This window comes from Schistocerca piceifrons, chromosome 4 (assembly GCF_021461385.2).
Source record: "Schistocerca piceifrons isolate TAMUIC-IGC-003096 chromosome 4, iqSchPice1.1, whole genome shotgun sequence".
Taxonomy (NCBI): Eukaryota; Metazoa; Arthropoda; class Insecta; order Orthoptera; family Acrididae; genus Schistocerca; species Schistocerca piceifrons.
Window position 1 is genome coordinate 656987286 of NC_060141.1, and position 26868 is coordinate 657014153.

At 43.1% G+C, this 26868-nt stretch overlaps 1 protein-coding gene across 1 annotated transcript in view; it reads left to right on the forward strand.

Moving 5' to 3' along the window:
- LOC124796096 (sodium-coupled monocarboxylate transporter 1-like) overlaps positions 1-21170 on the forward strand; it is a 96710-nt gene extending 75540 nt beyond the window's left edge. The window contains exons 12-13 of the mRNA XM_047260182.1: positions 11935-12110; positions 20906-21170. Coding sequence (XP_047116138.1) covers positions 11935-12110; positions 20906-21170 — 441 coding nt within the window. The remainder of the gene's footprint in view (positions 1-11934; positions 12111-20905) is intronic.
- Positions 21171-26868: the final 5698 nt, after the last annotated feature.

Sequence of the window (26868 nt, forward strand, 5' to 3'; positions counted from 1 at the left end):
AGCAGTAAAGGAAACAAAAGAAAAAAAATTGGAATTGGAATTAAAATGTATGAAGAAATTAAAACTTTGTGGTTTTCTGATGACATTGTAATCCTGTCACGCAGCAAATGGCCTGGAAATGCAGTTGAAGGGAATAGACAGTGTCTTGAAAGGGAGATACAAGATCAAAGACAACGAAAGCAAAACGAGAATAATGGAATGTCGTCAAATTAAATCAGGTAATTCTGAGGGAATACAATTAGGAAATGACACTTAAAATAATAGATGAGTTTCGCTATTTGGGGAGCAAAATAACTTATGATGGTCGAAGCAGAGAGGATATAAAATGTAGACTGGCAGTGGACGGTGATAAATTTGTTAACATCGAGTACAGATTTGTCAAAGTCCTTCCTGAAAGCATTTTTATGGAGTGTAGCAATGTACGGAAGTGAATAATGGACGATAACTAGTTTAGACAAGAAGAGAATAGAAGCTTCGGAAATGTGGTTTACAGAAGAAAGCTGAAGATTAGATGGGTAGATCACGTAACAAGTGAGGAGGTTCTGAATAGAATCGAGAAGAGGAATTTGTGGCACAACTTGACTAAAATAAGGGATCAGATGGTTGGAAATGTTCTGAGTCACCAATGGATTACCAGTTTAGTATTGGAAGGCAGCGTTTAGGATAAAAATCGAACAGGGAGCCCAAGAGACGAATACACTAAGCAGATACAGAAAGATGTAGGTTGCAGTAGTTACTTGGAGATGAAGCAGCTTGTGCAGGGTATAGTAGCATAGAGGGCTGCATCAAACCTGTCTCTAGACGACCACAACAGCAACGCATTTTGATACTCGCAAACTCAGTTACCAGAAGCTATAGGTTGGTCTAGAATCATGACAACTAGCAAGAAGAAAGGCTACACTGTAAAAGTAAATGGAAAAATCCGAAAATTTTAATTTTTGGCTTTATCACAATATTCATTTTTTATCTGAATGCCTTTCTGTCCTTCTGTTAAGACGCCTTTTTCTCATAAACAGGTTGTATCAAGTTGAAATTTAGACCACTTACTTGGTCTATGGCCCCTTCATAGTGTACAGAAGTTAAGCTTCTGAGACAATGCAGCCATAAGATACTGTCATTTACGTAACATATTTTTGTCGTTTCGTCTAGAGATCGCCTTGCCACACCGAAGTCGGTGACGTGAATCGGTACTACAAACATTCGCAAGGGCTTGCTGCAAGCTGCAGCGCCGTATGGGAGGTGCTCCAGAAGACCACACCTCAGTCTCAACAATAAGCAGCGCCCTCACACGGAGTTTTGCATAGTGTCAAGTACGCAAGAGTTCAGCCTTAGTTCGCTACAGCAGTCAGCATCATAATATAGGACCAACTAGTCGGTAAAGTTTCACGTGATCTTTTGGTGTTACTAATGTTGAACATTATACCTCAAGAGAAGAGCGGCAAAGAAGTCTGTCAAATGTAGTAAATCTTTTATTCATTTATGTAATAATGTAACTAAAATTTCATGAGTTCTAGTCTCATGAGCCTCCTCTCAGAGCAATCAAAGAATCGACAGAACAATATAAACAGTGTTCATACTTCCAGGCTCACTCATCAAAACATGGTACACCTTATTGAACTGGATTCACGAAATTCGGCAAGAAACAAGATTTCACAGTACAAGTAAAGGAAAAACTAGAAAAATTTTAATTTATAATTCACATGAGAACATTAATTTCTATCATTTTCTATCCGATTTTCAACTTAAAATTAAAACATTCTCTAAAGTGCCCGAATTTCTGTGACTATCTTACCAGTATCAATGTCCATTTTTTATTTTTTTGGTCGTCAGTCTCCTGAACGGTTTGATGTGGCCCGCCACGAATTCCTCTCCTATGCTAACCTCTTCATCTCAGAATAGCACTCGCAACCTACGTCCTCAATTATCTGCTGGATGTATTCCAATCTCCCTCTACTGTTTTTGCCCTCTACAGCTCCCTCTATTACCATGTAAATCATTCTCACATGTCTTAACAGATGTCCTATCATTCTATCCCTTCTCCTTTTCAGTGTTTCCCACATTCTCCTTTGCTCTCTGATTCTGCGAAGAGCCTTCTCATTCCTTACCTTATCAGTCCACCTAATTTTCAACATTTGTCTGTACCACCACATCTCAAATGCATCGATTTTCTTCTGTTCCGCCTTTCCCACAGTCTGTTTCACTACCATACAATGCTGTACTCCAGACGTACATTCTCACAAATTTCCTACTCAAATTAAGTCCGATATTTGATGTTAGCAGACTTCGCTTGCCTATGAATGCCCTTTTTGCCATTGCTAGTCTGCTTTTGATGTACTTCTTGCTCCGTTCATCGTTGGTTATTCTACTGCCTAGGAATCAGAATTCTTTAACTTAATCTACACTCCTGGAAATTGAAATAAGAACACCGTGAATTCATTGTCCCAGGAAGGGGAAACTTTATTGACACATTCCTGAGGTCAGATACATCACATGATCACACTGACAGAACCACAGGCACATAGACACAGGCAACAGAGCATGCACAATGTCGGCACTAGTACAGTGTATATCCACCTTTCGCAGCAATGGAGGCTGCTATTCTCCCATGGAGACGATCGTAGAGATGCTGGATGTAGTCCTGTGGAACGGCTTGCCATGCCATTTCCACCTGGCGCCTCAGTTGGACCAGCGTTCGTGCTGGACGTGCAGACCGCGTGAGACGACGCTTCATCCAGTCCCAAACATGCTCGATGGGGGACAGATCCAGAGATCTTGCTGGCCAGGGTAGTTGACTTACACCTTCTAGAGCACGTTGGGTGGCACGGGATACATGCGGACGTGCATTGTCCTGTTGGAACAGCAAGTTCCCTTGCCGGTCTAGGAATGATAGAACGATGGGTTCGATGACGGTTTGGATGTACCGTGCACTATTCAGTGTCCCCTCGACGATCACCAGTGGTGTACGGCCAGTGTAGGAGATCGCTCCCCACACCATGATGCCGGGTGTTGGCCCTGTGTTCCTCGGTCGTATGCAGTCCTGATTGTGGCGCTCACCTGCATGGCGCCAAACACGCATACGACCATCATTGGCACCAAGGCAGAAGCGACTCTCATCGCTGAAGACGACACGTCTCCATTCGTCCCTCCATTCACGCCTGTCGCGACACCACTGGAGGCGGGCTGCACGATGTTGGGGCGTGAGCGGAAGACGGCCTAACGGTGTGCGGGACCGTAGCCCAGCTTCATGGAGACGGTTGCAAATGGTCCTCGCCGATACCCCAGGAGCAACAGTGTCCCTAATTTGCTGGGAAGTGGCGGTGCGGTCCCCTACGGCACTGCGTAGGATCCTACGGTCTTGGCGTGCATCCGTGCGTCGCTGCGGTCCGGTCCCAGGTCGACGGGCACGTGCACCTTCCGCCGACCACTGGCGACAACATCGATGTACTGTGGAGACCTCACGCCCCACGTGTTGAGCAATTCGGCGGTACGTCCACCCGGCCTCCCGCATGCCCACTATACGCCCTCGCTCAAAGTCCGTCAACTGCACATACGGTTCACGTCCACGCTGTCGCGGCATGCTACCAGTGTTAAAGACTGCGATGGAGCTCCGTATGCCACGGCAAACTGGCTGACACTGACGGCGGCGGTGCACAAATGCTGCGCAGCTAGCGCCATTCGACGGCCAACACCGCGGTTCCTGGTGTGTCCGCTGTGCCGTGCGTGTGATCATTGCTTGTACAGCCCTCTCGCAGTGTCCAGAGCAAGTATGGTGGGTCTGACACACCGGTGTCAATGTGTTCTTTTTTCCATTTCCAGGAGTGTACTTCGTGGCCATCAGGCCTGATGTTAATTTTCTAGCTGTTCTCGTTTCTACTTCTCATTACCTTCGTCCTTCTTCGATTTACTCTCAGTCCAGTCTGTACTCACTTCACTCTTCATTCCGTTCAGCAGATAATATAATTCTTCTTCACTTTCACTCAGGATAGTAATGTCATCAGCGAATCGTATCACTCGTGTGCTTTCACCCTGAATTTTAATTCCACTCCTCAACCTTTCTTTTATTTCCATCATTGTTTCGCCGATGTACAGATTGAAGAGTAGGGGTGAAAGTCCTTGTCTTACACTCTTTTTAATACGAGCATCTCGTTCTTGGTCGTCCATTCTTATTATTCCCTCTTGGCTCTTGTACATACTGTAAATGGCCCGTCTCTCCCTATATCTCACTCCTACTTTTCTCAGAATTTCGAACATCTTGCACCGTTTTACATTGTCGAACTCTTATTCCAGGTCGACAAATCTTACGAACGTGTCTTGATTTTTCTTTAGTCTTGCTTCCATTATTATCTGCAATGTCAGAATTGCCTTCCTCGTGCCTTTACCTTTCCTAAAGCCAAACTGATCGTCATCTAGCGCATCCTCAATTTTCTTTCCATTCTTCAGTATATTTTTCTTGTAAACAACTAGGATGCATGAACTGTTACGCCGATTGTGTGGTAATTCTCGCACTTGTCAGCTCTTGCCGTCTTCGTAATTGTGTGGATGATGCTTTTCCTCAAGTATGACGCCAGACTCATATATTCTACACATCAACGTGAATAGTAGTTTTGTTGCCACTTCCCCCAATGATTTTAGAAATTCTGATGGAATGTTACCTCTCTCTTCAGCGTTATTTGATAATAAGTCCTCCAAAGTTCTAAATTCTGATTCTAATATTGGATCCCCTACCTCTTGTAAATCGACTCCTGTTTCTTCTTCTATCACATCAAATTTCCACTCAGAGGCTTTCAATATATTCTTTCCATCTGCCCGCTTTCTCCTCTGCATTTAACAGTGGAATTTCCGTTGCACTCCTGACATTCCCCTTGCTTTTAATGTCACCGATAGTCGTTCTGGCTTTGCTGTACGCTGATTGTGGTCTTCCGACAATCATTTCTTTTTCGATGTCTTGATCTTTCTCCTGCAGCCATTGCGTCTTAGCTTCCCTATTTATTTCATTCCTCAGCGACTTTTATTTCACTATTCCTGAGTTCCCCGGAGCATTTTTGTACTTCCTCCTTTCATCGATCAGTTGAAGTGTTCCTTCTGTTATCCATGGTTTCTTCGCAGTTACCTTCTTTGTACCTATGTTTTCCTTCGCAGCTTCTGTGATGGCCCTTTCTAGGGATGTCCATTCCTTTTCAGTTGTACTGTCTACTGCGCTATTCCTTATTGCTGTATCTATAGCCTTAGAGAACTTCAACCGTATCTCGTCATTCCTTAGTACTTCCGTACGCCACTACTTTGCGTACTGATTCTTTCTGCCCGATGTCTTAAACTTCAGCCTACTCTTCATCACTACTATATTGTGATCTGAGTGTGTGCTCCTTTGTACGCCTTACAATCCAGTATCTGATTTCTGAATCTCTGTCTGACCGTGATGTAATGTAACTGAAATCTTCCCGTATCACCCGGCCTTTTCCAAGTATAGCTCCTCCTCTTGTGATTCTTGAACAGAGTTTTCGCTTACTAGCTGAAATTTATTACAAAACTCAATTAGTCTTTCTCCTCTCTCATTCCTTGTCCCAAGTCCGTATTCTCCAGTAACCTCTTCCTCTTATCGTTCCCCTGCAACTGCATTCCAGTCCCCCATGACTATTAGGTTTCCATATCCCTTTACATACTGTATTACCCTTTCAATAACCTGACGCATTTCCTCCATGTCCACCTTCAACTTGCGACGTCGATATGTAGACTTGAACTATCGTTGTCTGTGTTGGTTTGCTGTCAATTCTGATAAGAACAACCCTATCACTGAACTGTTCACAGTAATACACTCTCTGCCTTAACTTCCTATTCATTCGAATCCTTTCTCCGTAATACCATTTTCAGCTGCTATTGATATTAAAATGGTTCAAATGGCTCTAAGTACTATGGGACGTAACATCTGAGATCATCAGTCCCCTAGACTTACAACTACTTAAACCTAATTAACCTAAGGACATCACAAACATCCATGTCCGACGCAGGATTTCAACCTGCGACCGTAGCAGCAGCGCGGTTCCAAACTGAAGCGCCCAGAACCGCTCGGCCACGGGGGAAAGCTATTGATATTACCCTACACTTATCTGATCAGAAGTCCTTGTCTTTTTTAAACTTCACTTCACTAACTCCTACAACATCTAGATTGAGCCTTTGCATTTCCCTCTCCAGATTTTCTACTTTCCTTACCGCGTTCAATCTTCTGACATTCCACGCCCCGACTCGTAGAACGTTATCCTTCCGTTGATTATTCAATACTTTTCTCATGGTAACCTCCCCCTTGGCAGTCCTGTCTCTGAGATTCGAATGGGGGACTATTCCGACATCTTTTGATCTTTTGCCAATGGAGAGATCATCATGACACTTCAATTACGGGCCACATGTCCTGTGGGTACACGTAACGTGTCTTTCATGCGGTGGTCTCCATAGCTTTCTTCATCCTCATGCCGTTGATCATAGCTGCTTCTTCCGCATTTAGGGGCAGTTTCCCACCCATAGGACAAGAGTTCGCTGAACCTCTGTCCGCTCCTCCGCCCTCTTTGACAAGGCCGTTGGCAGAATGAGGGTCGACTTCTTATGTCTAAAGTCGTCGGCCGCCAATGCTTATTATTAATCAAAATTTAAGCAGCGATGGCTTTCGGGACCGAAGACGTTTTGATTATGAATCAAAGACGCTAACCCCACACCACAACAGACAAAAATCGTAGAGCTTCTCGATTCCCGAGACGCACGAAGTGTCTATATAAATAATTAAGCTTGTGCAGAATCTTCTGAGCTTGCGCCCTACTCGTACCTGGCCATTCTCGTTTTTTGATTCCTGAGTATATTCAATTTAGAAAGTAGTGCAGATTTCAAAATTGCAAGTACTTTCTTTCTTTTTAGACCATAAATATTAATACAATAGCTTATTTTGAGTGAACGAACTACTAAATTCAGCGTTTAACAAGTCATATTTAATTATCTTGTTTTGTGTCAAAACGATAAACAAGTCACAGGACGAAGGTTTCGATCCGTAATGGAATAGTATAGGACCAGAATTTGATACTATATTGCGAAATAAGTTTTATGCTCTCCGATTGAGGAAATCTTTAGCGACATTTGGGAAATCACTTTTCTAATTACTCTAGGGTTATCACTATTAATTTTTTTCATCACACTTGCTGACTCCTGTTAATTAACCTTTTGAATCTGTGAACATTGTCACACTAACGATATCGTAACGGCAATCAGTTTATCTTCCCTAATAATATCGAAAAGATGGACAAGTCCATTTGTAAGCAACACGTGCAAAAAACCGTAGTCCTCTGTGTGATTTCGAGATGTTGTGGGACAATGTTTTCTCTTATTTATGTGACACTGTCTCCGGTGTTCGTGTATTATCAGAGTAATGCTTTTCTCCTTAAAGCGACATTCTGTTAACATTTTTTATTATGGTGAACAGTGTAAACCTTCCGTTGCTAATCGTTACGCTAGTGGTCTACCACACACCTCCGAAAAAATTTGCAAGGGCATTCTATTTTAAGCTATGTAAATGGAACATTTTTGCTTTCTGTGAGGAACATCTCCAGGCGTATGTAGTCAAGCGCAGATTGTTCTCCTTTCTCGAACGTTGAATGTTTCTCAACTTCCCACCCTAGCCTTTCACCCGTCAGCCACTGACTGCCAGACGCCTTGCACGCAGGTAACAGATCTGAGCATCGAAAACATAGCTAACACACACTCCGCAGACGATTTTCATGCAGACACTAACGCCTTTCACCGAGAAGCTAACGCCATGACGTGGCACCTAAACTATTATAAAAGTTCCTGGATGGAATCTGTGGGACATTCTGAAGAATTTTATCCACCCGAACAGAAAGCCAGCAGAGGAAGATAAATACGACTACAACACAAACGGGTAAACATCTCCTTCGATTCAGACAATACTAATATATCGGAATAAAGAAAACTACGTTGAGGTTCTACTGGTTGCCTATCAGTTCGGCTATTTTCTTTCTACTACAGTGATTTGTTCTTTGCTATGTTCTGTACTGTTTATACCATATTTCAGCTCTTTCGCATCCGGTATATTCCTTAGTGCCGAACAGCACAGTGACGTATTCCAGTCTCTCCACAGTTGTATTCGGTTTAGATGCTTGCAAGAAAATGGTTCATACTAAACTTGAAGTGACAATGCACCTATATTCTTCGGTGTGTAAAAGCTTTTGTGCGACGTGTACTTAATGTTGCGCAATCAATAGAAACAAGGGAACAATTCGGAAGAACAATGTGTAACGAATGAATAGAGGTACTTACACCCTGACAGTTACCGCACATTGATTCACTCAAGTTGAACAACGATCGAAATACAAAAATAATAATAAATTGATTCACTGTAGATAGCAATAACTGTGAATAATTAAGTGGTTGAATAAATTTAGAATGCAGAATAATTACGGTCGCCAGATCAAAAATGGGCAAAATTTAATCTGGTTAATGACTGACGTAGCGTTGAAATCGTGTAATAATCAGGAGCGAATAACAATGAAGCAACTGAACAAAATGCACTCGCGTGAGCTTAGATATTAAAGACCCGCCTAACTCGAACAAAATGATAATTTGGAATACACTGATACTATTTATAGCTACTAACATCAATAGATAGTAACTAGAGCCACTTCATGGAAACTGTTCTTAATTACGTCACTCACTGTAATGCTGCAGCAGCGCGGGATCAGCCGAGCGGTCTGAGGCGCTGCAGTCATGGACTGTGCGGCTGGTCCCGGCGGAGGTTCGAGTCCTCCCTCGGGCATGGGCGTGTGTCCTTGTCCTTCGGATAATTTAGGTTAAGTAGTGTGTAAGCTTAGGGACTGATGACCTTAGCAGGTAAGTCACATAAGATTTCACACACATTTGAACATTTTGTGGTGCTACTTGTTAAAAATTTTGAGGAGCATGACCAAAGCTAATTCCTGTTCTTCAGTGTTTACTTCTCAGATTAAGGTCGGAAACGGTTTAATTCATAGCAACGACCATTTGCCAACGCCAATGTTACGAGGTCTTAAGGGCACGAAAGTATTTGTAAAACACGACATAATACCATAAAATTGCTTTCTCTACTAAAGCGTCAATATACTCTATTTATTAAAATATAAATTGCTTTGTGACAACATTTGGTTTGATTAATGGCCTGCAGTAGTAGTGCAATACTATAATTGACCCGGTTTTTGATTACAATAACTATTTGAGTGACAGTTGACTTTAAAATTGTGTTTAGCTTCTTCCAATCATTTATTTCACTTTCGAATTTCTAAGTTTTGGGGTAAGGTTGGCGCCTTGTTGATGTTTAATGACTTGAATCAATTAGCATCACTGATTAAATTTAATTGACTAAAAAAAATTATAATGTTGAAAAAGTCAAGTATCTCACTGACAAGCCTTGTACGCAATTACAAAATAATTGGCTTCACGTACTTTGCGACAAGTTGCTTGTGGAGGGAAGTAATGCGTTTTATGGCGTCTATTATCGGCAATAAGCTCTTCTTGGTTAGAGAGCAGCTTGAAGAGCTTAGCGGCGTACAGTAATCTTCCTTAACTCCCAGATCTTCTTACAGACGTGTGGTCACTCACTTATATATTTTGCCTTGCCATATATTACAAAACCGACTGCAGAACCACCTCCATCTGGCATTAGCGCTCCCTCACTTCGCGTCCATATACCACCACACATCGTTAGCAACTTTCTTAGTTTCTACCATTACTACGACTGCTCGCACTCATATCCACGACGTTATGTCTAGCGGACCCAATGGTGCGCGTTCACTGAGCCACGCCCCCAGAGGCTCTGGACTACGAGCGTCATCTGCCGCTGCAATACAGGATGGCCGGTGGCAGCCACTCATTCCACTCGTAGCTGGAGCCTCTTCGCAATGATACCATCGTCCGTGCTTAGTACAGAAACTCTGCCACGTGTGGACATTGCGATAGCTGCACTGTTTCTTGCCGAATTATTTGTAACGAATCTTCATACACTTGGAAAAATACAAGTAAATTTTCTGTTTACTGTGTTAATATGTTCGCTAATCATTTCTGCTCCTGTCCAGCTCTCCTATGATGACAGTTAATGCCCCACTCTGTAGCCCACCTCTCCTTGCGGTTGTGTATGAAGCTGTACACAAAAGAATTTTACTACAATTGCCATCATGTTTGCTACAAACATTTCGTATAATTATTTCTTACTTGTTGTTCTGTCCGTCTCTGGTAGCTGAGTGGTCAGGGCGATGGAATGTCCTACCTAACGGACCGGGTTCGATTCCCGGCTGGGTCGGAGATTTTCTCCGCTCAGGGACAGGGTGTTGTGTAGGCCTTACCTTTCATCCCCATCGACAGGCAAGTCACCAAAGTGGTGTCAACTCTAAAGACTTGCACCAGGCGAACAGTCTACCCGACGGGAGGCCCTAGCCACACGGCATTTACTTGTTCTTCTAGCGTCATATTACGTTTTCATGAATGCAGTATCCTGCCCACTCGTCTAATATAGGGTGCCTAGGAAGCTGTTATCTCGGATCGCTGGACAACTCAAACAAATCGTGTTGATGGAGTTTATTATAGTAAGTTAAAATGACAAAAACAAAACAGTTCATATCCCACTGCTATAGCGTTTGTATGACGGCTGGTATTCCATTTCCCCTCGCGGCCCTTTTTTTAGGTTGAAATAAAGCTTCACCGGTGGCTCTCGGTCTTCTGTCTTGCTGGATAGTAAAACTGTTCCGTTCGACATTGATGTCATTCCAAAGACATCACTGGAGTGCACATTGAAGGTGAGACGGTGGGACTTGAAGTCCCGTCCCACCCTGTGACGGTGGAAGTTCAGGTCGCAGGGAAATACTAACTACGAACTACACTAGGTATCAACAGTGGTGGTTTACGATGGTCGATACCCATTGAGTGCCCAAGTCAACCCCGCGGGTATGCGGCGCGGCGCTTCTATTCTCTTCGTGTAAATGCCGCTGCTGTCGTGGTGTCGTCCTAGTACTACTGGCTGACATAGTCTCAGGGCCCTCTCTGCTGTAACGTTCCATGCCGACGAGCCTGCGCGTGATGTAACGCCGGAACAATAAACACTAATTATTGACGAAACTTGTAAGTGCATATAATTACAAACAATTGTTTAAAACTCTTCGAATCAGGCGACTGTAAAATGTGAGGCCTTGTGTTGTAGTGTTAAAAAGTATTTCCTTCGCTCTGGGGAGGAGCTCATAGATAACTGTATATTAGTTCTTCTGCAATTCATTCGTTACACACGAAGTGATTCCTCCCCTTAACTTCGTATATCGGTAGAGAACAACTATTTTTTGAAATAGATGAAGTGGGAAGAAAGGGAAAGGAGTGGATGGGAAACCACACAGGCCACTGTCGTATTACAGTTGCGAAAGTTGCAAAAGGGTCGGAGCTGGACTCGAACCTCCTTTAGAACGATTGCCTTAATAATCTGGGCCACCGAGACATAAATTCTCCTGCCTCGGGCATGGATGTGTCTGATGTCCTTAGGTTAGTTAGGGTTAAGTAGTTCTAAGTTCTAGGGGACTGATTACCTCAGATGTTAAGTCCCATAGTGCTCAGAGCCCTTTGAACCATTTGAACACAAATTCTCACCATTTTCGCACCTTCCAGCGTCTATTACACCTCCTACTGACAAATTCCTGATTCCCGCAGGTATTCTAGCGCTACTTGTGCATCCGCATCGACACACATGTAATGGAGGCGCCGCGGTCGTTCATATCAATTGTTGTCGGACATGTCGTAGAGACACATAACACTCTGTTAAATGAAAGGAAAACAAACTCGGAGATAGCCGTACCATCCTCATTGAGTGGAGTGCAGAGTACCTGTCGACGTGGATTCGCGTTTAGCAGTGACGGCGGTGTTTGTCCGCAGGGAGCCATCGCGGGCAGCCTTTGCGGCATGACCGCCGTGGCGATCCTCATAACCGGCGCGCAACACGCCACAGCCACCGGAAGAGTACGATACCCGCCGCTGCCGACGTCCGTGGAGAGGTGTCCCGGTAACGTCACAGACAGCGTGCACGCCGCCGCAGCAGCCGCCGCGAACAGGTGAGCTGTCAAAGTTGCTACTGTTTCAGACAGTTCATACTGTTATTTTTCGTACTTTTTGTAAGATGCTGTGGTTGTGTATGTTTCCGCGTAGTATATGCAAGCGCACAACTTCTACTAAGAACAGGATCACAGGACTCGCAAAATGCTAGGTTGTTAATCATTTTTGGCCGGAGTCTCCAAATACAACTATTATCGCTGTTTTTGTTATGGTAAGAGATCAGTTGCAAATAAATTTTCATTATCTAGTACCGGGTGATCAAAAAGTCAGTATGAATTTGAAAACTTAATAAACCACGGAATAATGTAGATAGAGAGGTAAAAGTTGACACATGCTTGGAATGACATGGGGTTTTATTAGAACAAAAAAAAAAGGTCACAAAATGTCCGACAGGTGGCGCTGGACAGCATAACTGCTACCGTGACGGGTGAGATGTATGCCGATATGTTACAGAATCGCATCATCCCCAGTCTGGCTGATGAACTGCTGTTGGAACGCACGATGTTTATGCAGTATGGCGCTCCACCCTATATTGCCAGATGCGTGAAAGATCTCTTGCGCGCGTCGTTTGGTGATGGTGATGATCGTGTGCTCAGCCGCCACTTTCGTCATGCTTGGCCTCCCAGGCCCCCAGAGCTCAGTCCGTGTGATTATTGGCTTTGGGGTTACCTCAAGTCACAAGTGTATAGTGATCGACCGACATCTCTAGGGATGCTGAAAGACAAAATCCGACGCCAATGCCTCACCAGAACTCCGGACATGCATTACAGTGCTGTTCACAACATTATTCCTCGACTACAGCTATTGTTGAGGAATAATGGTGGACATATTGAGCATTTCCTGTAAAGAACATCATCTTTTCTTTGTCTTACTTTGTTATGCTAATTATTGCTATTCTGATCAGATGAAGCGCCATCTGTCGGACATTTTTTGAACTTTTATATATTTTTGGTTCTAATAAAACCCCATGTCATTCGAAGCATGTGTGTCAATTTGTATTTTTCTATCTACATTATTTCGTGATTTATTCAGTTTTCAAATTTATACTGACGTTTTGATCACCCGGTATTTTGGACACGGTTGCACTGCAGCAACTGTTACACAACAGCAGGTGTAATAGGCAGCCAACCAGTTTCAAGCGGTATAACAGACAGCCAACAAGTTCCAATAAGTAGTTCTTTGCAGATAAACTTTACCATGTTTTCGATGGATTTAAAACAATCTTACTTAGGACAATAAACTTGACATTAGCAATCAGTCAGTAAAGCTATCTCCATATTTGTCGGAAACGGTCTGTATGTCCGTATCTGAAAGTTAAGGGCCCCGGAATCAAGGGCTTGTCACATTAGTAAAACAAATGTCCTAAAAACAGTTATTACAACTGATTGACAGTCTGTTACATCAGCTGCATTTTTATTATGCTTTGCTGGTTTCGATAAATTAATTTATCTTGATTTAACACATGTCTACATGAACTTCGTACATGCCCTAGAGTAATGATGGGAAAATGAAAGTAATGGGTGTAACTTTCGTCTGTCACGGCCATTATGCATGCAATATCCACCGTTTTGGGATGATTTAAATCATTCAGAAGACGACCCTGATCTTTCGGTGTGCATCGATTAATTCCCTATACTACGTTTCGATTAGAGAGATACGAAGTGCACATCATCATATAAGCACCCAATACGCGTAAAACCTGATTGGATGCTTCTACTACTCGGAATAGACTTGGTTTCTTTGTATGTATGGGCTACAACAACAGCGCGTGGGACTACAAGACGAAAAGAAACATTTGAAAAGCAGTTTTGATTAAGACATGATTTACTGCAAAGATCAATAACACCCATGAAAAAGTACATCAAAGTAGGGAATACATGTAAGGAGGCGAATCGTCCGGTATTGATGTCAGAATATACGAACGCAACATAGTAACAAATGAAGGAATATTCCTTTCTCCACATGAGAGCAAGAGGCTTTAGCATAGATTGACTTAAGTCGATGGACTTCTTCACCACTGTGAAACATTATCTCTGTTATTGCCAGAGTAGCTCTCTTATTTATTCAATAATTGACAAGTTCATGCGCAATGTAAAATAGTTTACTGTCTCTTATCAGCTACCTGTGTTTCACAACCGTACTAATTCACGACCGTTATCCCTCTGAGGCACCACAATTTATTTGACGGACACCTGTTTAAACGTATCTCGTTAGTTCAAAACAATTCGTCATAGATCGAGAAATGTTTTGTGGGCAAAACGACATAACATACGGCGTTGAAATCGACAGCGTCAGTAACCGCTAAGAAACGCCAGCATACCATTTCGCTAAGCTCTTATACTTCTGAAGGTTTAAATTCTACGAGCTGTATCACAACCAGTCCACTCCGGAGGGAAAAGCCATATGACAAATACGTCACGCTGAGCTCACAAGCCCATACGAAGATGACGGTGTGCACCTATAGCAGCTGCCAATAGGTCACTAATAGCAGCAAGGAAAACCAGAGACTTGGTATCAAAGATCTGCATAGAGTTCGGTGGCGCGAAATGCAGCATACTGATGGCTTGCGTCAATTACTTCCTGCTGGCTACGTGTAAATCCTACAAACGCTAGTGTACTCTGCATGAGATATTGTGACCAATCGTTTAGATATTATCTAACGGACGCAGAGATAACACAGATATAAATTTAGAAAGATAGATAGCGAGGAAAAAGATTATAAGATTTAATTAAACTTGGCGTCGTGATGTAAGTCAGGAAAGCAGTCGTACGATAAGTTGAGAGTACGAATGAATTTGCCTCTGACTCCAAAAATGATTATCAGTTTCATTTTATTGTCTATTGTGACACAATAGAAAGTAATTAATGATAATTTTTTTTGCAGTGAGACATTAATCTATTCCTAATCTCGACTAGACTATACGAATTTGAGAAGTGGAAGTTATACTAGATTGAATTAAGCAACAAGTTCAGCATTTTGTAGAGTGGAGATAATTTTGTTTTTTGGTTATGCTCAGTAGCTCATCTGACACTAATGTTAATGATTATTTCTTGTCTGCCTGATCAGGAAATATGAGCAGCCCTTGTAGTTCAACGGACAAGACTATCCTGGAGAGGTTCCATGAACGAAACCGGTCGTAACGCAATAAATGTGTAACAATACAGCTGCAATGGTAAATTAATCGGATATGGACACCGCCAAATTGTCGTAGGTACGGAGGTGCGTCATTAAATGAATCGGTAACGCCAGAATAGCTCATCGTTTCAAATTTCGCGTCTACGCACATCTTGAAGGTGGCAGCACATGTCACGCGGAAGGTAGCCGATACACAGTATTCCGCAGCCAGAGGTCAATCAGCAGTCAAACGAAGAAAGCACGTGTACTATGAGTGTGTATCCTACTACACTACTGGCCATTAACATTGCTACACCAAGAAGAAAGGCAGATGATAAACGGGAATTCATTGGACAAATATATTATACTAGAACTGACATGTGATTACCTTTTCACGAAATTTGGGTTCATAGATCCTGAGGAATCAGTACCCAGAACAACGACCTCTGGCCGTAATAACGGCCTTGATACGCCTGGGCATTGAGTCAAACAGAGCTTGGATGGCTTGTACAGGTACAGCTGCCCATGCAGCTTCAACACGATACCAAAGTTCATCTAGAGTAGTGACTGGCGTACTGTGACGAGCCAGTTGCTCGGCCCATTGACCAGACGTTTCCAGTTGGTGAGAGATCTGAGGAATGTGCTGGCCAGGGCAGCAGTCGAACGTTTTCTGTATCCAGAACGGCCTGTACAGGACCTGAAACGCGAGCAGCAATGTCGCGATACGATAAACCGCAATCGCGATAGGCTACAATCCGACCTTTATCAAAGTCGGAAACGTGATGGTACGTATTTCTTCTTCTTACACGAGGCATCACAACAACGTTTCATCAGACAATGCCGGTCACCTGCTGTTTGTGTATGAGAAATCGGTTGGAAACTTTCGTCATGTCAGCACATTGTAGGTATCACCACTGGCGGTATCCTTGTGTGAATGCTCTGAAAAGCTAATCATTTGCATATCACAGCATCTTCTTGCTGTCGGTTAAATTTCGCGTCAGTAGTATGTCATCTTCGTGGTGTAGCAATTTAAATGGCCAGTAGTATAGAACGCGATTTTTTCGGCCGAGGGACTGTCCACAAAAATGTCCAGAGCAAAATTTGTCCCGTATATGGTTAAAACTGTATTTCGTGGAAATCTGTTTTCAGTTGTATAGAGAAATTTAGCGAAGGAAAAGACCAGTTCAAACAAGGACCGACCTGGCCGCCCTGTTTATCCAGTGATGGTACATCGTTTCCACGTCTAGGGGTGTGTTATTTCCCCCAGGACACGGGTTGCTGCAACTAGACGAACCAAATAAACCTATTATATACCTAGAGGCCACTCTTTAGATTCAAGGCAGCCACTATTACGCTGCAGACTTTTGACGCCTAGTCGAACGATCGGATAAAGTGTCTGACGTTACAAGGGATGTATGTTAAAAAAGAAAAAAATCAGGTTAGTACACGTGGAAATAATGTCTGCCCTACTTCGCGACATATATATTGACTGAGCCTCGTAAAAAGAGAGCGGAAAGAAACTCAACGTCGCTATTATAGTTAAAGACTTTAAAAATTAAGGAAAAATGACGAAGAGGAAACCAGAAAAGTGGTTTCAGATAATATTTACAGTCCTGTTTTTAGTACCCAAGGCAGACGTGTTGGTATGGCATCCATGTTACATTTCTTATTGACTGACAATGTGTGTGAAATTCAAAAACAGCTGTGTAACTGAGGTGTTATTTTGACTACCAGTTTCGGCATTCCACTACGCATCTGTAAAAATAAACGATATTTCCATACGGTGCCATCTATCCCTAGATGTCGTGAATTCAAATGGTTTCACAAGTGCTTCATTCGAAGACTTGATGGAACAGCTATCAAGTCTACCTAAAGGTGCAGCTTTGAACGTTTTCTTCGGAACAGAGGTGGATGGCGCCGTTCCATAGACTGCCGTTTTGTTTCAGTTTGGAAGGGTTGAATCCATGTGCAATCGCCTGCGAGGATGTTCAACAAAAAATTGTCACGATAAACCTCGTAACACGAGATCAGTTTTGCACTGGTGGTCTTTAGTTACTCTTTATGCTCTTCTGTTTGGCGGCGGGGAGAACAGCGGGCACACGCCATTCAGTACTCCAACCCGTGGATGAGAGTGTCAGTGCTACCAACATGGACGTCCAGTTGAACATATTTTTTGGGGGCCGGGCATCGGCACACAAAATTGCACATGCTGATAAAATATTCCGCACCCATTGTTAAAACACTTTGATTATAACGTCACGACAGGTCTTGCGTCAGTGGAGATGCATTTTCAGGTAAAAGGTTTTTTAATATTCATGGCGCTGCAAAGTAAACAACCGCCTTTAGCGAGCTATTGATTAATCTTGAAAATGCACGATGGGACTTTGCTCCTAGCATTTACTTTGCCGCATCGTGACTGTTTAAAGAATGAAGAAACTTATCACCAGACAATTCATATCCACTGACGCGAAACTGGACATGACTTTTTAATAAGAGTATTTTAACAGCCAGTGCGGAATATTCGAGCTTCATCCCATACAGTTTCATGCAGTTCCGAAAGATGCAGCGTTATAGTAGCCTTCAATATGGCATCTGTTCCGGAGGTCTGCTCCAAGCGGAGACCTGTCATTCAGTTTCTTTTGACAGAAAACCAGAACATCGCAGATATTCATAGGCCATTGCTATGAGCCTAGAATTGAACAAAAGCACGGAGAGTCGTTGAGCGAGACGTGTCCTCCGCCACACACTGTTGGGTGGCTTGCGGAGTATAAATGTAGATGTAGATGTAGATGAAGATTTTATTCACTACATCGACTTCAGCAGCGAGTTGCTTGACTGCAATTCAACGATCACCTCGAAAGTGTATCCGCACGTTCCAGCATTTTAAGAGTCACAGCTGTGTGCGGACGGCCGACACGTGGGGTATCAGACAGGTTTGCACGACGTTGTTGCGATGATGGCAGACGCCTCGTTCAACGACTCTCCATGCTTTTGTTCAATTCTAGGCTCATAGCAATGGCCTAGAATATCTGCGATGTTCTGGTTTTCCGTCAAAAGAAACTGAATGACAGGTCTCCGCTTGGAGCAGACCTCCGGAACAGATGCCATATTGAAGGCTACTATAGCGCTGCATCTTTCGGAACTGCATGAAACTGTATCGGATGAAGCTCGAATATTCCACGATGTCCGGACTTTCTCCAGCGAAACTGATAGAGAAGAAAGATGAATTGTATTACTTACTGAACTCCCCTTGTATTAGGAATCAGGACACATATGTTAACTGAAACGCCAGCTAAACCCGCTGGACAGAAAAGGTGATTAGGATTGTGGAAAGGGCCAAATAAGGTGTCGGTCAGGTTCACACAAAATTGTAATTCATTGTAATTTAATAACACCTTTAAACCGAAACGGTACATAGCCGAACCTTCAGGAGTTTCAAAAAGGCAATTATCTCAGGGCTCAAGGTCTCCAAACAGGGAGGCTGAGAGCATCGAGGCAAGGGTGAATAGACAAACATAAAAAGATGCAATAATAATGGCTGAAAGCCCATAGTAAAATTTTCAAAATTTTAAAATAAATTACCATAGCCTTTCAAAGGCAGAAGGCCGCAATGCTTTTTTTAGAATAAGGATTTAATGGCCACACAACATGGATTGATGTGGCTTGGGTAGTTGAAACCACTACTCAAATTTGACGTCCTGGATCGGTGAACTACGAAGCTCGTAGCGATCGGACAGCTCCATACACGCTCCGACATAACTTCCATGGTCCGCAGCAACTGACCGACTCACTCCTCTCAGAATGCCGACAGCATCTAGAATAGTCGTCAGTGGAAATAACGCCAACTACACACACAACCTGACAAACACTTGCACAAAGACTTGAACGATACCCAACAGTAACTAAGCACGCAGGAAGACAAATCGGGAGTCGATGCGCGAGCGCGCGTGCACACACACACACACACACACACACACACACACACATACACACACAACGATCGGATAGCCAAAAGCGCGTCGTCCGGTAGGACGACCGACCGACGATCCACCAAGACCGTGGCCCGGCTCAAGTGATGCGTGGCGGCAATGGTCCGGCGAGCCGTATCGACACAGACCTGACTGCTGCTCCCACCCGACTGCACTAAAGTGCGCGTCATTTATGACGGCGGCCGAGCTTAGGTTCGTTCTGCGAATCTGGCGTCACAAAACACAGTTAGCCAGTGAACAGAGAACGACGTTGCCAGAGCTCGACTGCAGTGCAGAGCACGGACGAGTGTCTTCAGTTTTAGAACCGTTCACTCATAAATAAAGTAATTGAACAAAAGCAATGTCTTGATAGCAGACTTTCTTTTATAGAAAGTTTGGAAAAAGCATTCTTTATACCAATTGCTTCATATTCTATTAATTAATTAAACCAAACTACCAATAAGCCTCCTAATTCAGGCGATAGCAAGGAAAGGTGTTTGCATCATTCTCACTAACCGCTTTTTCGCAACAAAGAACAGCGGTAATTAATTATTTCCTATTGTATTTCGACAAAACGTGAGCAATTCATAATCATACCAACAGTGTTTGTCGGTATTTTGCGCGATATTTTAAAGTCCTCCGGGAGATACATATTGAATGACGAGCTGCGTTAGCATTGTGGTTAAAGTGTGTGACTGCTAAGCGAAAGGTTCTGAGTTCAAACCTTGATTGATGTTTAATGTTTTCTTTATTTAAAAACAATATTGAAGTCTTACTTCACGAATTTTATTCGTTTGAATGTAATTTTTTGAAATTTCTAGTGGCAACTAAAATCGACCATACGGAAAGTATACGCTATGGACTTTTACCTCTGCAAACTCTTCAAAATTTCGTGCAACTGTTTACTGCATCTAATTCTGCACAATAACTGCGTTGAACATCGAAACAAAATTAAGTCATTTATGGGGGGAAGGTATCAGTCAAGAAGATGTGTAAAAATCAAATTTTTGGGCCAAATAGTTTTTTGAAATCGAATGATAAAGTGTGTCAAAGCAGTCGAAACAGCATGTGTCTGCACAGGCGAGCAGTGCAATGGTGACAAAATCGCGCACATCGCGGAATGCGCGGAGCACGTCTCTGTAGCAGCGAAAGGGTTAATGCGGCCGTGGTGGCTTTACTTCATAAACTGCGCGCTCTCCCCTGAACGTAAGTTTGCGAACTATACTATGGCGCTGCTTCTCTTGGCGCGAACAACTGGCAACGCAGCAATCTCCCGCGTCTGGGCGGGCATGCGCGAACCGCCAAGATACAAGAATTGAACTATAGTGCAGCATTGCAACACCCCGACTGGCAGGTCCGGACTGCGCTCCAGACGCGTTCCAACTGACTGGCAGACCCGAACTACCTATCACAGACAACAACCGGAAAGTAATAGCAGTCCAGTAAAGATACTACGAGAGGGGATATATCGATATGCGCTGCTAGCGCCGCTCACGGTCAGGCAAAGTAGCAACTCAGAGTCAGTAGTAATTTAAATTAACGTAGTGAGATGGAAGTAAGTTAAAAACAGGGTGTAAAATACACGATGGCGGGAACACGAGCCACGCACGGCTCATTAACTTTGGTATCTGCGGTTAGCGAACATTATTTGTATAGATATCTCAGCGTATCTGACTGAGGTCTATGGTTCATGTGATCTCGATGCCCACAGTGCATCGGCGGACGACGTGCCGCTGGTGTTCCGGCTGTCGTACATGTACTACACTGTGGTGGGCGCCCTGATCGTGGTCACCGTCGGCTGGGTCGTGAGCCGTCTGACGGGTCCTCTGAAGCTCGGCGAGATCGACCCCAGGCTGCTGGCGCCGCTGGTGCGGCCCGCCGACCACAGAAGAGCGGCCCAGCACGACCCCGCTGCCGCAGTGGAGCTGCTGCCAAGCGGGACTCAGCACAAGCCCGCTACCGACGCCAAGATCTAGCGAATGGGTACCAGGGGAAAAGTGTCTGCCCCAAACACTACGACAGTGTATTTAGTTGGCGTGTAAGTTCGTAGCGTTTTTCCATAAGTTTAATAAACATGACATATCTAAGTAAGAGATTTAATCATCAATAGTATAGTGTCCTCCAGACCCGCAAGGGTAGCCGAGAGCGCTAACGCGCTGCTTCCTAGACTCGGGTAGGCCCGCCGGCCCCGCATCGAATTCGCCCAGCGGCGTAACGACGAGGGCCGATGTGCCGGCCATCATGGATGTGGCTTTTAGGAGGTTTCCCACATCCCGCTAGGTGAATACCGGGCTGGTCCCCATGTTCCGCCTCAGTTACACGGCTCGTAGACATCTGAACACTTTCGCACTATTCCATGGATTACACCCGAAGCAGACAGTTGGGATACACTAATTCCGTCCCAGGGGTTACGGTGTGGCAACACGAAGGGCATCTGGCCACCCTTTAACCATTAACATGCCAAATCCTATTAACGATGGCTGACCCTGCGTAACTGCGGGACAAGGCTCAAACAATAGATAATATATTGTCCTCCACTATTTACAGCAGTTTTCCAAAGATGGGGTAACTTTGCGATTCCGCTACTGTGGAAATCACGTGGTTTTGAGACTAAGAACTCGTCGAGCCATGTTAGGGCGTTCTTTCACACGGAAAGAAAGTCCTTGAAGGTTGTTAGACAGAGAGCGGAAAAAGTAAAAATCTGAGGGTGCAAGATCATTGAATAAGATTAGTGCGGAATAATTTCCCAACCAAGGCCTGTAGGGTGTTTTCTTTGTCAATCGAGCAGAATGCGGCCGGGCTTTGGAGTAGGATCGCTTCAAGCAGTCTTCCTGGTCGCTGTTGTTGGCTAGCGACTGCAAGACATTACACTTCGGAAGCAATGAGTCAGTCGTACACCACACCGTCGTTGCTCCACCAGTTGCATTGCATTATCTTTTGTCGACGCGCGCAGGCCTTTGCACAGAGAGTTTCTGCTTAGTTTGGGATCAACCGTACGTTTTTTAGCGTATGCACACCATTTTTAGTCACCAGGAATGAGGCAAGATAGAAATAACCGGTCTTATTCACGAGTTAATTGATGGTGAGGAACCAGAGATGCATGAATGGCCACACGCTGATGTTTGTGATTTTGGCGTAGATCATGCGGTACATATACACCCGATCTTTGATCCTTCCTTATTGCATGAAAATGTCGTACGATAATGGACTCATCACCGTTCATCAGTTATCAGATCTCGAGTACACTGACGTGGATGATGATTGTTGGAGTAACGCGTTTAAACGATCATTGTCAAATCCAGAAGGTCTTCCTGGACGTTAAAGTTCACTAATTTGAAAACTATCCTCTTTAAAACGAGAAAACCATTCTCTGTCCAATGATATTATCCCCATACACGGCGCAAATTTTTCTCCGCTATCACCCACCTACTGAACTAAAACAGAATTATACGTCGGAAATGTTCCGATTACTTCACTTGGCATTCGATTTTACAACGTCCTCCGCTCCGCTCACTTTCTCCAAATCAGAAATTGACAATATGTAAAAAATAGCAACAGTGAACTACAAATAAAAATGACAATCTATAAATAAACCCATGGCAACAGGAATACCAATATGAATAACAAAAACGCTACGAACTTACGCACGAATGTAATATTCTTACTTCTGATTGAAGGATAACAGTGATCCACTTTGACTGTTTTTGTCATTCTCGTACAGAGAGCTCATAAGTCAGACATTATTTTGTACTGAAGATTGTGAAACAAATGAAATGTGATATCTGTAAAACTTTCTTCATATCTCCTTCTTTGGAACACGTTACTTATCAGAGACGATTGTTACTTACATCTTAAGCTTTTACATTAAAAGATGCCGATTCATGTTTTTATTAGTTGATTACTTAGATTTGTTCTTAATTCTGAACTTTAGCGTTACTATAAATGTGGGAAACACGTTTCGTCTTATCAAATGTACTTGTTGGAGCTATTGTTTCGTATCAAGAGCGTTTAGTGCTTCTGTGTCGGAAATTACACTGAGTGCAGTATCATCTGAATTTGGCAAGACAACAGAAAGGTATCTGACCTTATAATCTATCTAAAACCCTAAATCTGTCTAAATCAGAGTCTGAAAATTGACGTATTGCGACTGATCTAGGAACATATTTCATTGATGATTTAAAATAGCATTGCACAATCAAGGACATCTATTGTAATTAAATAGGAGCGGTGAGATGTAGTACGTAAGCGAAAAGGCTAACGAGTCCTATTCCAGGAAATGTTTACTAAAACAAGGTACTCTCTGCTCGAAGTTTAGCTATCATTTAACAAGCAATATTCACCTTAACAGTACGGTTCCTTACCGCCTTTGATTTTTTAATCAATGCTAGGGACATCATTCTATCAGCAATGGATTGTGCCATCGGGGAAATTGGACACGGTTGATCTTGTGAACATATTAAAAATTCAACGACACATTAGAGCGGTGGAGCGAATTACTACGAATTGAATACAGTTGCCGTCAGACCTGGCATGTGACCATTTACTTCGCTCAAGAATTTCTGTACACCACAGCCAAGAAGTCCCAACAGGGCTGGATAGCGAAAGAACCAATGTGCTCTTCTGAAACTAAAATTGAAAAGAATAAAAAAATCTACACCAGCAGAACTAAGCTATGTAACTATCAGGATAATTGAATTGAATTACTGAACGAGTTATTTGCGCTGAGTAACTAAGGCGATTAAGTGGATTCACAGCCAAAACTGTTTATCCTAAGTTCACTTGGGAACAGCACGTGTTAGTTACCACGTCACCAGGTCTTAGCTCATTGTTACGAACTCTTTCCCAAAACACCCCAGACCCTATGCTCTGGTGCATCCCCCTACGGTGACGGTGGCCGATACCCAATCCGGTCTAATCGCATTAAGACCCAGTGTTCACCTGCAACAATAAGCCAAGAAAGCTGTACGGCATCTTCGATTCCACATGCTCTCCCAATTAAGCACACATTCATACATCACAGAGCTAAAGAAACTTCCTGGCAGATTAAAACTGTGTGCCCGACCGAGACTGGCAGAAGTAAAGCTGTGAGTACCAGGCGTGAGTCGTGCTTCGGTAGCTCAGATGGTAGAGCACTTGCCCGCGAAAGGCATAGGTCCCGAGTTCGAGTCTCGGTCGGGCACACAGTTTTAATCTGCCAGGAAGTTTCATATCAGCGCACACTCCGCTGCAGAGTGAAAATCTCATTCTGATCACAGAGCTATTTCTGCTTTGGTTACGGGTAGACGGCTACGTTGGATACTCTTAGGAGATACAAGAAGCAAAACCATAAAAATTCTTTGTTCACGCAGTCCTTCTCTCAGGCATGCTTAGATGACAAGCAAATAGCAGAACAGCAATTTTCTGCATTTGGTGAACCGAGTTAATCATTACAAATAATTTCACGAAAGCTGGCTGAGAGAATCCTTTCATCATCACTGGAGAAAGTACATGCTGCAAGACCTGTGGTCTCAGAATTCATCCTACCTTGTCTACTGCAGTAGTTTGACTTAGTCATATTTAACTGGATCGTCCAGTCGATTGCAGAACAAAGTCTACACAGCAAGTTTTTGCAGCTTTCCCGTACCCCACGACTAAAGATATTAAACATTCATTTCAGACGCAAATACCACAAAATTAATTTCCCGTATTGGTTATTAAGTGTTGAAGAACGACGTTTTCTACAAGAAAATATCACTTAACGGTACTGAGCAAAATTAACACGCTGTAAAATTATTTCGAAGTACTTGCGCCTGACAAATGTGAACAAAGAACATTTGAAGAATCACGTGTAAAAGTAACTACTTGGATCCCTTATTTAGTACTGTTTCCTAAACGTATCCTCTAACTCCGTGTCTTTCAAGAAACTATTACGTACCAGCAAAAACGGCCGATCCATTTGCCGAGAATGACTCGATAAAGCAATAGAAATCAAAAATATAGGCTACCTGATAAACAATATACGATCTCCACAATGAGTTCTCTTCTTTTCAGTAGATTAACGTGTCTGACAGTTACTATAGCACGATAAAGATGACTACGCCAAGTTCTGCACGAAGAAATCAAAGTGCGCCCGATACAAAAGAGGAAAAAGAACTCGGCTCGGCTTTGCACTGTGACACGACGGCGTGGGAAACATCAGTGGACAAGGTTAACCTAGTGACGTCAGACGATGGTTCTTCTTTACCAGGGCAGCGTAGGACACGAAGGCGTTGCGATACTAGTGTCAAATGACGGGAAGGTTACAGAAAAGCTACATTAGCGTATGCAAGTTGGAAGGGGGAGGGGGGGTCAGAAACACTATAAAAAGCTAGTAAGGGTATTGCAAGGTACGTTGTGCTGAGAAATAATATTGTTAAGACAAAATTTAGGTACGTCGCGCAGTTCTCAAGTTAATTAGTGCAATTAGCTAATCAGGTAGATTGTGCAGGAAATTGCAAGCGGCCGGTCAGAGACAGTGTCGCCAAATGTGTTCTTGGTTTGACGTCCTACAAAAGAAGAGTGCGATAAAAATAATTAGACATGTGGTGATGGAAAGGATCGAATCCGATCCAAAAGATGAGCAGTGAGCTATCTATGCTCTGAGTGCAAGTGACACTATTTGTATGTAGTGGCCCGATGACGTAACTTCAATTCTAATGGACTGGAAACCACGCAACGGACCGAATTTCTTCTTAGCAATTAAGTCAGCACAACCGCCTCTCAACACCCTTACAAGCATTTCAGATCTCTTCTGGTCGCTCTTTTTATGCAACACAGAAACGCTCCAAGTCCTTTACCCTACACTTTAAAAAGAAGTATAAAAACCGCTTACGTTACAATCGGGTGATAATTTAGAGGAACACAATAATTTTTCCAATGAAAAACCTGTACCAATGTAAGATATTAGTTTACTTATTAATCTTCTCACAACTTCTGAATGATATATGCTACGCTTACATACAAGGTGTAGTTTGAAGGGAAAGATAAAATGCAGCTGAGTCGTGCTGCTAACACCAATTTGAAGGAGAGTCTTAAAACTGTATTACAGCAATAAACAAGGAACAGTAGTGCAATACACATAGCACACAAATACTACTAGAGCACCAGACAATGTTTGTTAAAATTCATCAGCAGAATCATTGGATTCATCCTAATACGATGCGATAAGTAAATGTTAGGCACTTTTTGGTAATGATCTTAACAACTCCTGAGTGCTAAAATCCTGTTGTAAAAGCAAAGAAAATATTGGTGAAACAATAAAACCGAATATATTGTAATATGTAAGTATCAGATGTTCGTAAATTTTTTGTCATTCGATTATTTAATAATTTCACCTGGTTCAAACATAAATCTGAATTAGGAATATTATGAGTAGTAAATATGATACAGATGATAAGGAGATGTCTTATCAATTAGCTTGTAAGCGCATTGAGACTGGCCTACAAATCTTGTAAAACAGTCAAAGGTGCGACTCATCCCATGTACTCACTAATGCAATACGGAGCTTTCTTGCCAGTCGTTTAGGAGGCATAGCCACACCTCCCGTAAGAGGCCGCAATACCGCGTCAGTCAGTTAGCTTTCGGAATAGTTAAGTCAGGACCTGTGGCGGTCCAGTAACATGCATCTGAGATTTATAAATTGTATGTGTAGTTCTC